At 43.1% G+C, this 14785-nt stretch overlaps 1 protein-coding gene across 4 annotated transcripts in view; it reads left to right on the top strand.

The window, feature by feature from the left end:
* LOC311138417 (lysosomal protective protein-like) overlaps positions 1 to 14756 on the top strand; it is a 27758-nt gene extending 13002 nt beyond the window's left edge. For 2 of the 4 annotated variants that reach the window (XR_014614043.1, XR_014614044.1), the window contains exons 9-15: positions 254 to 345; positions 3221 to 3299; positions 4933 to 5081; positions 5436 to 5511; positions 5755 to 5856; positions 9173 to 9274; positions 13843 to 14756. Coding sequence is in view for 2 of the 4 variants with exons in the window: in XM_084173097.1 (XP_084029223.1) it covers positions 254 to 345; positions 3221 to 3299; positions 4933 to 5081; positions 5436 to 5511; positions 5767 to 5856; positions 9173 to 9274; positions 13843 to 13926 (672 nt within the window). In the remaining 2 variants the exon portion in view is untranslated. The remainder of the gene's footprint in view (positions 1 to 253; positions 346 to 3220; positions 3300 to 4932; positions 5082 to 5435; positions 5512 to 5754; positions 5857 to 9172; positions 9275 to 13842) is intronic. The other 2 variants (XM_084173097.1, XM_084173096.1) reach the window with 1 other exon arrangement.
* Positions 14757 to 14785: the final 29 nt, after the last annotated feature.

Here is a 14785-nt window from a genome sequence, read left to right as displayed (position 1 = left end):
CGGGTGTGAATACTTATGTAAATTATATATTTCTGTATTTCATTTTCAATAAATGTGCGAACATTTAAAAAAACATGTTTTCATTTAGTCATTATGGGGTATTGTGTGTAGATGGGTGGGGGGGGGGGGGGGAATCTATTTAATTCATTTTGAAGGCTGTAACACAACAAAATGTGGAATAGTTGAAGGGATATGAATACTTTCTGAAGGCACTGTACCTTTTTTTTTTTTTTTTTTTTTTTTTTACCCCTAGATTGCTGAGGTGCAATATATTGTCTACAGCTCTGGACTGAACATGTACAACCTCTATGCCTCCTGTCCTGGAGGGGTTGGCCAGAGAGTCAGGTAAGACCATTAGCTGACACCAATGGCGACAGCTAGTCTTACTGGGGTCCGACACATAACGAAAAATACATTGCAGACAAAATACTTCATAATTTACATACACTACTGTTCAAAAGTTTGGGGTCACTTAGAAATTTACTGTGAAGAGGCGACTCCGGGATGCTGACCTTCTAGGCAGAGTTGCAAAGAAAAAGCCATATCTCAGACTGGCCAATAAAAAGAAAAGATGAAGATGGGCAGTCTGAGATATGGCTTTTTCTTTGCAACTCTGCCTAGAAGGTCAGCATCCCAAAGTCGCCTCTTCACTGTTGACGTTGAGACTGGTGTTTTGTAGGTACTATTTAATGAAGCTGCCAGTTGAGGACCTGTGAGGCGTCTGTTTCTCAAACTAGACACTCTAATGTATTTGTCCTCTTGCTCAGTTGTGCACCGGCGCCTCCCACTCCTCTTTCTATTCTGAATAGAGCCAGTTTGCGCTGTTCTGTGAAGGGAGTAGTACACAGCGTTGTACGAGATCTTCAGTTTCTTGGCAATTTCTCGCATGGAATAGCCTTCATTTCTCAGAACAAGAATAGACTGACAAGTTTCAGAAGAAAGTTGTTTGTTTCTGGCCATTTTGATCCTGTAATCGAACCCACAATTGCTGATGCTCCAGATACTCAACAAGTCTCAAGAAGGCCAGTTTTATTGCTTCTTTAATCAGCACAACAGTTTTCAGCTGTGCAAACATAATTGTAAAAGGGTTTTCTAATGATCAATTAGTCTTTTAAAATTATAAACTTGGATTAGCCAACACAACGTGCCATTGGAACACAGGACTGATGGTTGCTGATAATGGGCCTCTGTACGCCTATGTAGATATTCCATTAAAAATCAGCTGTTTCCAGCTACAATAGCCATTTACAACATTAACAATGCACTGTATTTCTGATCAATTTGATCTCAGTCTCAGTTAATGGACAAAACATTTGCTTTTTCTTTTGAAAAGCAGGAAATGTGTAAGTGACCCCAAACTTTTGAACGGTAATGTATTTTTAAAAACATTAACTGTGTGTGTCAGTTACACAAACATGTCAATACAGTGTATTCGGAAAGTATTCAGACCCCTTGACTTTTTCCACATTCTAAAATTGATTAAATCGTTTTTTTGCTCATCAATCTACACACAATACCCCATAATGATAAAACAAAAACAGGTTTTTATACATTTTTACAAATGTATAAAAATTAAACTAAAATATTACATTTACATAAGTATTCAGACCCTTTACTCAGTACTTTGTTGAAGCACCTTTGGCAGCGATTACAGCCGCTTCTTGGGTATGACGCTACAAGCTTGGCACACCTGTATTTGGGGAGTTTCTCCCATTCTTCTCTGCAGATCCTCTCAAGCTCTGTCAGGTTGGATGGGGAGCGTCGCTGCACAGCTATTTTCAGGTCTCTCCAGAGATGTTCGATCGGGTACAAGTCCGGGCTCTAGCTGGGCCACTCAAGGACATTCAGAGACTTGTCCCGAAGCCACTCCTACGTTGTCTTGGCTGTGTGCTTAGGGTCGAGGTCCTGAGCCCTCTGGAGCAGGTTTTCATCAAAGATCTCTCTGTACTTTGCACCGTTCATCTTTCCCTCGATCCTGACTAGTCTCCCAGTCCCTGCTGCTGAAAAACATCCCCACAGCATGATGGTGCCACCACCATGCATCACCGTAGGCATGGTGCCAGGTTTCCTCCAGACGTGACGCTTGGCATTCAGGCAAAATAGTTCAATCTTGGTTTCATCAGACCAGAGAATCTTGTTTCTCATGGTCTGAATGTCCTTTAGGTGCCTTTTGGCAAACTCCAAGTGGGTTGTCATGTGCCTTTTACTGGGGAGTGGCTTCCGTCTGGGCCCTCTAACATAAAGGCCTGATTGGTGGAGTGCTGCAAAGATGGTTGTCCTTCTGGAAGATTCTCCCATCTCCACAGAGGAACTCTGGAGCTCTGTCAGAGTGACTATCGGGTTCTTGGTCACCTCCCTGACCAATGCCCTTCTCCCCCGATTGCTCAGTTTGGCCTGGCGGACAGCTCTAGGAAGAGTCTTGGTGGTTCCAAACTTCTTCCATTTTAAGGATGATGGGGGGCCACTGTATTCTTGGGGACCTTCAATGCCGCAGAAATTTTTTGGTACCATTCCCCAGATCTGTGCCTCGACACAATCCTGTCTCCGAGCTCTACGGACAATTCCTTCGACCTCATGGCTTGGTTTTTGCTCAGACATGCACTGTCAACTGTGGGACCTTATATAGACAGGTGTGTGCCTTTCCAAATCATGTCCAATCAATTGAATTTACCACAGGTGGACTCCAATCAAGTTGTAGAAACATCTCAAGGATGATCAATGTAAACAGGATGCACCTGAGCTCAATTGCGAGTCTCATAGCAAAGGGTCTGAATACTTATGTAAATAAGGTATTTCTGTTTAATTTTTAATACATTTGCAAAATAATTATAAAAACCTGTTTTCACTTTGTCATTATGGGGTATTGTGTGTAGATTGAGGACTTTGTTTTCTTCATTTAATCCATTTTAGAATACGGCTGTAACGTAACAAAGTGGAAAAAGTCAAGGGGTCTGAATACTTTCCAAATGCACTGTAAATACACACAAAAAGTAGTTTTGAAAATGCACCAACAAAGAGTTGTTCCACTGAGATTTTTTTTATTGGAATTTCAGTTTACTTCCTGCATTGACTAAATATAAATCGAATTGACCCCCTACCTTAGTTAACGCACAAGAGCCATGGTAATCTAACTGACCAATATCTCAGACCTGCACAGGTAAAGCCAGTAGGTGTCTCTCCAGATTTGTAAATGTCCTCTTGCTCTGTGTTTTCACTGTAGCATTGACAATGGGCACGTGGTGATTCGAGATCTGGGGAACAGTTTCATCAACCATGAATGGACTCGGCTGTGGAACCAGGTAAATATGAATGACATTCCCTTTTTTTATTGTTAAGTGATGCATTCGGCTGAGGACATATGTGTCAATTGTGACTTTTACATATTTTTTATGTATCTTTGAATGTTCACCTTCTGGCTGATTGTTATAATAATTTATTAGCTGTACATGATGGTCATTTCTAGTTTTGGTTATTCGATCAGTCCATTTAGTTAGAATTTCTGTGTTGGAAATCTCATCAGTAAGGCTGGGTATATACAGTGCATTCGGAAAGTATTCAGACCCCTTGCCTTTTCCACATTTTGTTACGTTACAGCCGTATTCGGTAATTGATTAAATAGTTTTTTCCCCTCATCAATCTACACACAATACCACATAATGACAAAGCAAAAACAGGATTTTATAAATTTTTGCTAATTTATAAAAAATAAAAACGGAAATATCACATTTACATAAGTATTCAGACCCTTTACTCAGTACTTTGTTGAAGCACCTTTGGCAGCGATTACAGCCTCAAGTCTTCTTTAGTATGACGCTACAAGCTTGGCACACCTGTATTTGGGGAGTTTCTCCCATTCTTCTCTGCAGATCCTCTCAAGCTCTGTCAGGTTAGATGGGGAGCGTTGCTGCACAGCTATTTTCAGGTCTCTCCAGAGATGTTCGATTGGGTTCAAGTCTGGGCTCTGGCTGGGCCACTCAAGGACATTCAGAGACTTGTCCCGAAGCCACTCCTGCGTTGTCTTGGCTGTGTGCTTAGGGTCGTTTTCCTGTTGGAAGGTGAACCTTTGCCTTCAATGCTGCAGAAATATTTTGGTACCCTTCCCCAGATCTGTGCCTCGACACAAACCTGTCTCAGAGCTCTATGGACAATTCCTTCGACCTCATGGTTTTTGCTCTGAAATGCACTGTCAACTGTGGGACCTTATATAGACAGGTGTGTGCCTTTCCAAATCATGTCTAATCAATTGAATTGACCTTAGTTGGACTCCAATCAAGGTGTAGAAACATCTCAATGTTGATGATCAATGGAAACAAGATGCACTTGAGCTCAATTTCGAGTCTCATAACAAAGGGTATGAATACTTATGTAAATAAGGTATTTCAGGTTTTTATTTTTAATGTGCAACATTTTCTAAACTTCGCTTTGTCATTATGGGGTATTGTGTGTAGCTTGAGGATTTAGTATTTAATTTTTTACGTCCATTTTAGAATAAGGCTATAACGTAACGAAATGTGGAAAAAGTCAAGGGGTCTGAATACTTCCCGACGGCACTGTACTTCACCAAGCGGTCTCTGTAGCGAAACGTTACCAGAGCATGCATAGACTTTCAACCTACGGCATGCACCAAAATGTCTGCGAGGAGCCCTCTGTACGGTGCATGGTAAGTCACAATATGCTTACAGAGTATGAGTGGGGTCAATACGAATTGAAGTCAGTCAATCACGAAGTAAACTGAAATTCCAATTCAATAATTGAAAAGGGGCATACATTTTCAATGACTTTTAATAACTAAAATGGAGAAACTATTTATATAAAATGTTTAATTTTAAATCACTTCCTAAATTGACTGACTTCAATTTGAATTGACCTCAACCCTGGTCTAGTGGAGCATAAATCCAGCCTTAGTTGTGTACCTCTCTGTTGGTCTTGTAGAAGCTGAAGGCCATGGCGTCTCAGTACAAGCGAGTGAGGCTGGACCCTCCCTGCACCAACTCCACTCCGTCCACCCTGTACCTGAACAACCCCTATGTCAAAGCAGCCCTCCACATCTCCCCCTCCGCTCTTCCCTGGGTGATATGCAGGTGAGTGAGGTATTACATTTTTAGCTACAAGGATGAGGCAGAGAGACGTGAGTCAAGTTAACATTTTTAGTGGGTAGATTATATGGCCAAGATACGGGTCATACAGCTGGGTCTTGACATTGACCAATATGGATTACCCCTTTACGGGACAGGAGGTGTTTGTACAACGTCATGGGTAACATTGTGTATAATTGACACCATTTTGTCATCTTGCTGTTTGTGAGGTACAGACAGGACTTATTTCCCCCATCACTGTATCAAAGTAAATAACTCAGTCTTTTACAACCTGTAGGTGTATACATATTTTGAACTATCTTGACCACAGTTTAATTGTGTTAATCCATGCTGTTACAGTGCTGAGGTGAATCTGAACTACAACCGTCTGTACATGGACGTGAGGAAGCAGTACCTGAAGCTTTTGGGAGCTCTGGTGAGTTTTTTTAATAGACCTGATTTCAAAGACATTTTCTTCCAAATTCTGTGCTTGACTCGGCTTGCCTGGCAAAATAAATCAATAGTATAGTCCCAAAAGTGCAAACCCTGCCCATCTGGCACTCCAGGCAGGCTCAATCAAACGCTCAACGTATTTGAAAGAAAACATAATATTTGATCCCAGGTCTGAACGTGATTGATGATTAGTGGTCTTGGCAGTAGTGCTAGAAATGTCTGTCAGTCTCTCCTGTAGAAGTACAGAGTGCTGGTGTACAACGGAGACGTGGACATGGCCTGCAACTTCCTTGGGGACGAGTGGTTCGTGGAGTCACTCCAGCAAGAGGTACATGAACTGTTTTTACCTTTTGCACAAGACCCTACGTGACAAAGGACAGAAAAAGAGAACACTGAACAGAACTAAACAGAAATGAGGCTGCTGGTGTCATGTCTGGTTCAATGCACTCCGTAGAGAAGTTTCCCTTGGGTACAGATCTAGGATCTGATTCCCCTCCCACAATCCTAACCTTAACTCTTCCGAGTCGGCGAACGCTTCGGCGCGTTCAAATCGCGGGCCGGCTTTAGGACCGCGCAGCATCCAAACCAAGTGACGCAGAGGGCTGCCGTCGATTTCATGCAGAAATGGAGACCCGAAGCTACGTTTTGAGTGTTTGTTTCATGTAAATACACCAACTAAAACCAAAGTTATGATAATTTCAATTCCATGAAAAAAGTGCGTCAAAATATGCGCTCTTTTATGAGCGCGTTGCATTTATTATAATAACTTTGTCGTCTTTTGTGATAAAAAGGAACGGAAAAAAACGTGTGCTTGTGCTAACCCGGTTCTTCAGGATGCACACGAGTATATAAACATTCATTCCCATGACAACTAGCCATTGCGAAAGAACGAACGAGAGGAATTAGTTCAGTTCATGAGTAGTTTTGGAGAGTTTTTCACGAGTTAGTATTTCAATTGTTAGTATTTCAAGAGTTTTATTGTCAGCAGTATCGTTTTTGTGAAGCAATATGAGGCGCACACTTCACGTTGAACAAGCCGTCGACTTGTTATTCCAAATGAGCGATGAAGAAACTTTGGAAAGTTCGTCGTCAGACAATGAGAGTGGCCAGGATGACTTCGAGGACCCTGATTTTGTTGCTGAAAACGTGAGGTAAGAAGACAAACATTTTTCTAAAATGAATTTGTTTTATTGCTTTCGTTTATCTTACTATAGTATTCTATTCTACTTCACTGTAGTGCAAATGCCAATGAACATCTTGAACTTTGAATAATCTTGAATCCGTTTACCTGTTTTGTATAGTGACGACGACGACGACGAGCAGCCTGGGCCATCAACAGCCCCCACCCCCACAACAAGCCGACGGAGGCCATCACAGAGGGGGCGTGGAAGGAAGGATCAGGCCAAGACCAGGTCAAGATCTCCAGCCCAGTCAGCAGCACAGCCAGAACAGAGCTCTGAGCCATGGAAAACAGAGACTGATCCTGACACTGCCCCACAAGCCAGTAGGTTCATGCCCCGCAGACCACCAGGAGCCCAGGTGGATTTGCATTCAGGGCACACACCAAAGGACCTCTTCCTGCTCTACTTCGCCGCAGATACAATGAGGACAATCTGCAGAAACACCAACAAACAGGCAGCAAGAAATCAGCAGAAGGGGAGCAAATATCAGTGGACTGACGTTGATGTGGAGGAACTGCACAGATTTCTGGGTCTCCTCATCTACACCTCATTGGTGACTCTGCCTAGTATCCAGGACTACTGGAAACAAAGCCACATATTGTCTGTTTCATTGCCAGCGAAGGTCATGCCAAGAGACAGATTCCGGTCCATCTCATGGAACATCCACCTAAGTGATCCAGAGGAGGATGTCATAAATGACCAGCGCAAAGGTACACCCCAGCATGACAAACTGTTCAGGGTCAAACCTCTGATGGACGACATTCGCACTGCCTGCCAGGCTCATTACCATCCTAAGAAGGAACTGTCAGTCGACGAGAGGATGGTGGCTACAAAAGCCAAAACTGGCATGACCCAGTACATGAAGGACAAGCCTAACAAATGGGGGATCAAGCTCTTTGTGTTGGCAGAGTCTAACAATGGCTACACTCTAAACTTCAACGTGTATGTTGGGAAAGCACACACACCCAGCGTGCATGGACTTTCATATGATGCTGTTATGGACCTCATTCAGCCATCACATCTTGGTACAGGATACCATATTTATATGGACAATTTCTACACCAGCCCAAAACTGTTCCTGAGTTTGGGAAGTATGAAGTTTGGAGCCTGTGGGACCTACAGAAGCAACAGAAAAGGGTGTCCTAGTGGCAGAGAAAATGCCCTCACCAGCAAATCGAAGAGGGGGTCTGTGAGATGGATCAGAGAGGATCGCCTGGTCTTTGTGAAGTGGATGGATACGCGGGAGGTGTCGGTGTGCTCCACAATCCACCCAGCGTTTTCGGGCGAGACAATCAAGAGGAAGGTGAAGGAAGGACCTGGACGCTGGGTAGCAAAAGACATTCCCTGCCCTACCCCCATCATGGCCTACAATAAGTACATGGGAGGGGTTGACCTGTCAGACCAGCTTCTCCAGTATTACTCAACCCATCGCAGAACTGCTCGCTGGTACCGTACCCTCTTCCTGCATTTTTTGGACATGGGAACAACAAATGCATACATCCTGCACTGTGACATCAGTGCGACCCAACAGGTCACACCCATGACGCACAAGAACTTTGTGGCAGAACTTGTGGCCCAGCTGTGCGGAGTGACCCAGACAGGGGTTCCACTTCAAAAAAGCACCAGCCATGTTTCTGTGGCCATTGCCAATGTTGCAGAGGCCAAAGACAAAGCCACAGCAGGCCGCAGGGTTTGTCAACGCTGTAAACAAGTTGACAAGAAGAGGTTTGTCACACCATGGAAGTGCAAGGCCTGTGATGTGGCTCTCTGTGTCATTGTGGACAGGAACTGTTTTGAAGAGTGGCACAAATAGGGTAAAGGCCAGTGGCTATACCTACTTTTTTTGTAAATAGTTGTGTATTGCTTGTATATATCTCAAGAATACTTTTATATGTTCATATTTGCACTTTGTGGTTCAATTTGAAGCTTTTTTTTTCATTTTGGACAGAAACTGTTTTGAGGAGTGGCACAAAAAGGTTTAGGGTTAGAATAGAAGAAAAACGCCAGTGGTTATACCTACTTTTTATTGTAAATAGTTATTTATTGCTTGTATATATCACCAAAATACTTTTATATGTTCATATTTGCACCTTGTGGTTCAATTTGAAGCTTTTTAAATGCTTGGTTCACCATGTTTGAGGGTTTTACAATAAAAAAACCATCTTTTTTCTAAACGGACTTTGTGTTTTCTGTGTGTGTTTGGGTCCAGTGTGTTGAAATAGTATGTCAAAGTGAAAAACTTACTAACAGATCATATAGGTGAGGTTGTGCTGAAAAAAAAGATACCCAACATTGGTCTGGTAAACATTTCTTTATGTAGTATATCAGGGCAAAATTGAAGGTACCCAAAAACGGCCAAAAAAGCTCCAGACTCCGAAGAGTTAACCATTATTGGGGAAAATGCTTCACCCCACACCATTCTATGCTGTGGCTTGAGCCCTGGCTGTGTCTGTCCGTCCCAAGGTCCAGGTGAAGAGGAGGCCATGGACCTACTATACCGGCGAGAGTCAGCAGGTGGGTGGCTTCGTCAAGGAGTTCTCCAACCTGGCCTTCCTCACCGTCAAGGTAAGGACGCATTTCAAACCATCGAAATAGAATTGGAACCTGTATTCCATTATTAGAATTACCTGTTAATCTGTGGATATACAGATTTATGGCTGCAAGAACTATCTTTTGGAACATATATTCCATTAACACGCTGAACAAACACCCTAAACCCATTAACATGACAGAACAGAAAAATAGAAAATGGAGTTAATTTCTAGTATTGCAGAGGCAAGTACTGAAATGTCTGGTCAGAATAGAGAACCCCTTGCCCTCTCCACTAGCCCCTAGCATATCCATCCTGTAAATGGCTGATCTGAGGTGAAAAGCAATATTGGGTAAGCTCCCCTAAACCCCACTAGGTGGAGCCATTGTAACAGACTTTGTTTTACATGCACACGACAAGACTTTGGATAAGCTCACTGAGCTAATTGGGGGGCTAATGCAAGTGTTCAGATCTCAGGCAAGACGTCGGTTCACTGAACAATTGCTTCCACCCATCCCGTCCCTAGACATTAGACCACAAAGGAATAGGGGATTGTAGGGGGAGATTATTGCTAGATGTTGTCTCAGACCAGACACTATGTTTTGCTGCCAGATATACAGTGAGCTCAAAAAGTATTGGGATGGTGACAATTTTTTGCTGTTGTTTTGGCTCTGTACTCCAGCTCTTTGGATTTGAAATGATACAATGACAATGAGATTAAAATGCAGACTGTCAGCTTTAATATGAGGGTCTTTTCATCCATATCGGGTGAACCGTTTTAGAAATTACATCACTTTTTGTACATAGTCCACCCATTTTAGGGGACCAAAAGTATTGGGACAAATTCACTTATGTGTATTAAAGTAGTCAAAAGTGTTGTATTTGGTCCCATATTTCTAGCACGCAATGATTACGCATAATCCTGAATGAATCGTAAATAATGATGAGAGACAAAGTTAGACGCATAAATATCATACCCCCAAAAATGCTAACCTCCCCTGTTATTGGAATGGTGAGAGATTAGCATGTCTTGGGGTATGATATTTGTGCATCTAACTTTCTCACTCATCATTATTCATGATTCATTCAGGACTATCCGTAAGTGTGTAGAGTCACAAGCTTGATATAATCATTGCGTGCTAGGAATATGGGACCAAATACAAAACTTTTGACTACTTTAATACTCATATAAGTGAATTTGTCCCAATACTTTTGGACCCCTAAAATGGGGGGACTATGTACAAGAAGTGCTGTAATTTCTAAACGGTTCACCCGATATGATTGAAGATACCGTCAAATTAAAGCTGAATATCTGCACTTTAATAAACCTAGAGTCTATTGAAGCACCAGTGCATCAATCTAAGTAACATAACAAAAAAATCCCCATCAAAATCCGTCAGTTTAAGCTAGAGATATATTGTTTTGCATGGGCTGCGTCTCAATCCACCACATCCGGCTATGGCGGCCTTCCGCATTTGCGGTGGAAGGTGGCCGAGCTACAGCGGTGTTTGTCAGACCATGAGACATCCCGAAAATCGGTCTTCTCAAGAAAACGTCTGCAGCGTCGAACTGTTTGGCCAGCAAACTAATATGACCCCTCTATGGAAAGATGAGACTCTCGCAAACACTATGGGGTTTGCTCTATGACCTCCAAGTGTCACAGGACTCGTCGTGTTTGGAGAACAAAGAATGCTGAGTTGCATCCAAAGAACACCATACCTACTGTGAAGCATGGGGGTGGAAACATCATGCTTTGGGGCTGTTTTTCTGCAAAGGGACCAGGACGACTGATCCGTGTAAAGGAAAGAATGAATGGGGCCATGTATCGTGAGATTTTGAGTGAAAACCTCCTTCCATCAGCAAGGGCATTGAAGATGAAACGTGGCTGGGTCTTTCAGCATGACAATGATCCCAAACACACCGCCCGGGCAACGAAGGAGTGGCTTCGTAAGAAGCATTTCAAGGTCCTGGAGTGGCCTAGCCAGTCTCCAGATCTCAACCCCATAGAAAATCTTTGGAGGGAGTTGCAAGTCTGTGTTGCCCAGCGACCGCCCCAAAAAATCACTGCTCTAGAGGAGATCTGCATGGAGGAATGGGCCAAAATACCAGCAACAGTGTGTGAAAACCTTGTGAAGACTTACAGAAAACGTTTGACCTGTGTCATTGCCAACAAAGGGTATATAACAAAGTATTGAGAAACTTTTGTTATTGACCAAATACTTATTTTCCACCATCATTTGCAAATAAATTCATTAAAAATCCTACAATGTGATTTTCTGGAAAAAATATTCTCATTTTGCCTGTCATAGTTGACGTGTACCTATGATGAAAATTACAGGCCTCTCTCATCTTTTTAAGTGGGAGAACTTGCACAATTGGTGGCTGACTAAATACACTGCTCAAAAAAATTAAGGGAACACTTAAACAACACAATGTAACTCCAAGTCAATCACACTTCCGTGAAATCAAACTGTCAACTTAGGATGCAACACTGATTGACAATAAATTTCACATGCTGTTGTGCAAATGGAATAGACAACAGGTGGAAATTATAGGCAATTAGCAAGACACCCCCAATAAAGAAGTGGTTCTGCAGGTGGTGACCACAGACCACTTCTCAGTTCCTATGCTTCCTGGCTGATGTTTTGGTCACTTTTGAATGCTGGCAGTGCTTTCACTCTAGTGGTAGCATGAGACGGAGTCTACAACCCACACAAGTGGCTCAGGTAGTGCAGCTCATCCAGGATGGCACATCAATGCGAGCTGTGGCAAGAAGGTTTGCTGTGTCTGTCAGCGTAGTGTCCAGAGCATGGAGGCGCTATCAGGAGACAGGCCAGTACATCAGGAGACATGGAGGAGGCCGTAGGAGGGCAACAACCCAGCAGCAGGACCGCTACCTCCGCCTTTGTGCAAGGAGGAGCAGGAGGAGCACTGCCAGAGCCCTGCAAAATGACCTCCAGCAGGCCACAAATGTGCATGTGTCTGCTCAAACGGTCAGAAACAGACTCCATGAGGGTGGTATGAGGGCCTGACGTCCACAGGTGGGGGTTGTGCTTACAGCCCAACACCGTGCAGGACGTTTGGCATTTGCCAGAGAACACCAAGATTGGCAAATTCGCCACTGGCGCCCTGTGCTCTTCACAGATGAAAGCAGGTTCACACTGAGCACATGTGACAGACGTGACAGAGTCTGCAGACGCCGTGGAGAACGTTCTGCTGCCTGCAACATCCTCCAGCATGACCGGTTTGGCGGTGGGTCATTCATGGTGTGGGGTGGCATTTCTTTGGGGGGCCACACAGCCCTCCATGTGCTCGCCAGAGGTAGCCTGACTGCCATTAGGTACCGAGATGAGATCCTCAGACCCCTTGTGAGACCATATGCTGGTGCGGTTGGCCCTGGGTTCCTCCTAATGCAAGACAATGCTAGACCTCATGTGGCTGGAGTGTGTCAGCAGTTCCTGCAAGAGGAAGGCATTGATGCTATGGACTGACCCGCCCGTTCTCCAGACCTGAATCCAATTGAGCACATCTGGGACATCATGTCTCGCTCCATCCACCAACGCCACGTTGCACCACAGACTGTCCAGGAGTTGGCAGATGCTTTAGTCCAGATCTGGGAGGAGATCCCTCAGGATACCATCCGCCACCTCATCAGGAGCATGCCCAGGCATTATAGGGAGGTCATACAGGCACGTGGAGGCCACACACACGACTGAGCCTCATTTTGACTTGTTTTAAGGACATTACATCAAAGTTGGATCAGCCTGTAGTGTGGTTTTCCACTTTAATTTTGATGGTGACTCCAAATCCAGACCTCCATGGGTTGATAAATTTGATTTCCATTGATAATTTTTGTGTGATTTTGTTGTCAGCACATTCAACTATGTAGAGAAAAAAGTATTTAATAAGATTATTTCATTCATTCAGATCTAGGATGCGTTGTTTAAGTGTTCCCTTTATTTTTTTGAGCAGTGTACTTTTTTCCCCCACTGTATATACACACACGTACACACACACACACACACACCAAAAGGGATACTAAAATTCCAAATCAAATAGCTAAATTATCCATAGTATGACCATCTTAAAACAATTATGTATGTCAGCTTGGAACCCCCCCCCCCCCCCAAAAAAAACTAAAAACAAAAACAAAACAAGAACACCTTTGTCACAGTCCAAATACCTTTGGAGCTCACTGTACATTGTAGCAGTAGCCTACATCCCAATCACTGCAGTAAAAAGCTCCCAACATTCCTCTCTTGGGAAGCAGGTACAGTGATTAGAACACACCCATTTTCTTAACATGTAATCTGTGGCTTGATGCTAAACATCTAGATTAGTAGCACATTCCTATCCGAAAAAGAAAAGTGCTTTAACCCTGGTTTAAATGCTTTAAACCAGGGTTGTGTTCATTAGACACCAAAAAATGAAAACGGACTGAAATGGGGAGGGACTTCTTTGACTCGTTCAATAAGTAAAAAAACAAAACAAAAAAAATCTGTTACAAATTTATATTTTTATATTTTTGCTTTGCCTTCCCTAGTGAACATGACTCAGTTCACCGGCAGATCGCTAGTCATCTTCTACTTTTGTTTATCAACAGGGTTCAGGCCACATGGTCCCCACAGACAAGCCCGTCGCTGCCTTCACCATGTTCACTCGCTTCATCAAGAAACAGCCCTACTGATCTGGGGCCTGTGAAAAAAGCCTACAGGAATGGCCCACTCTCTCTCTCTCCACTGTTTATCTCATTTGATTTGCACTAGCTCATGGTGAAAAGCACTGGTTCGTATCCAAAGACCACTGACATATCCTCCAAGCATTTCGTTAGCCTGATCCCAGATCTGTTTATGCCATTTTGTCAACCATAGCCTACTCCTATCTATACAGCACCAACTGATCTGGGACCAGGTTTAGTGTTTTGTTGTCCTAGCCTATGAGTTTTGTATGGCGTCTGCTTTGGGTGTTTGATCATGCTGTGATAAGATGCTGCTGTACCCTGCCAAATGAATTTGAGGTATAAAGGCCATTGTGTGATTAGAAATACGATCAAGATTTGTCATTCACCATCGCATTGATTTCAGCTGTTTGCACTTGTTGATTGTATGTATTCAGCATTCGATGGTACACAAGGCAATGGTGTGGTTCATCCACTATGGGATGAATCCTAACTTGCTCTTAAGTCAAATTTTCCATGAGTCTCCCACTGACATCAATGCATAACTACGTGGAAATTCAACTTAAGTGTAAGTTAGAATTTGCCCCTAAGTAATTGCCTTAAATCGCAGTCTATGTAGTCAAGGGGATCTGTTCACTGTCAGGAATTGTCTTTTGAAAAGGAACAAACGCCTCTAGATGTACAGTAATTCAACGATATAATAGTAGATATATCGATGTGCCTCATCACAGAAATGAATACTTGGAATCACTTTGATAAAAAGGGAACTTGTCTTTGCTTCAGCTGTATTCACATTGATTCTGTCATGATTTTATAATAAAACGGTTCTTTACCAATAATTCACTTGTGAGTGATTTGTCAGAGATTA

The sequence above is a fragment of the Coregonus lavaretus genome (genome assembly GCF_964263955.1).
Source record: "Coregonus lavaretus genome assembly, chromosome: 12".
In the NCBI taxonomy this organism is placed as follows: Eukaryota; Metazoa; Chordata; class Actinopteri; order Salmoniformes; family Salmonidae; genus Coregonus; species Coregonus lavaretus.
This window is presented reverse-complemented; position numbering and strand designations above follow the sequence as displayed.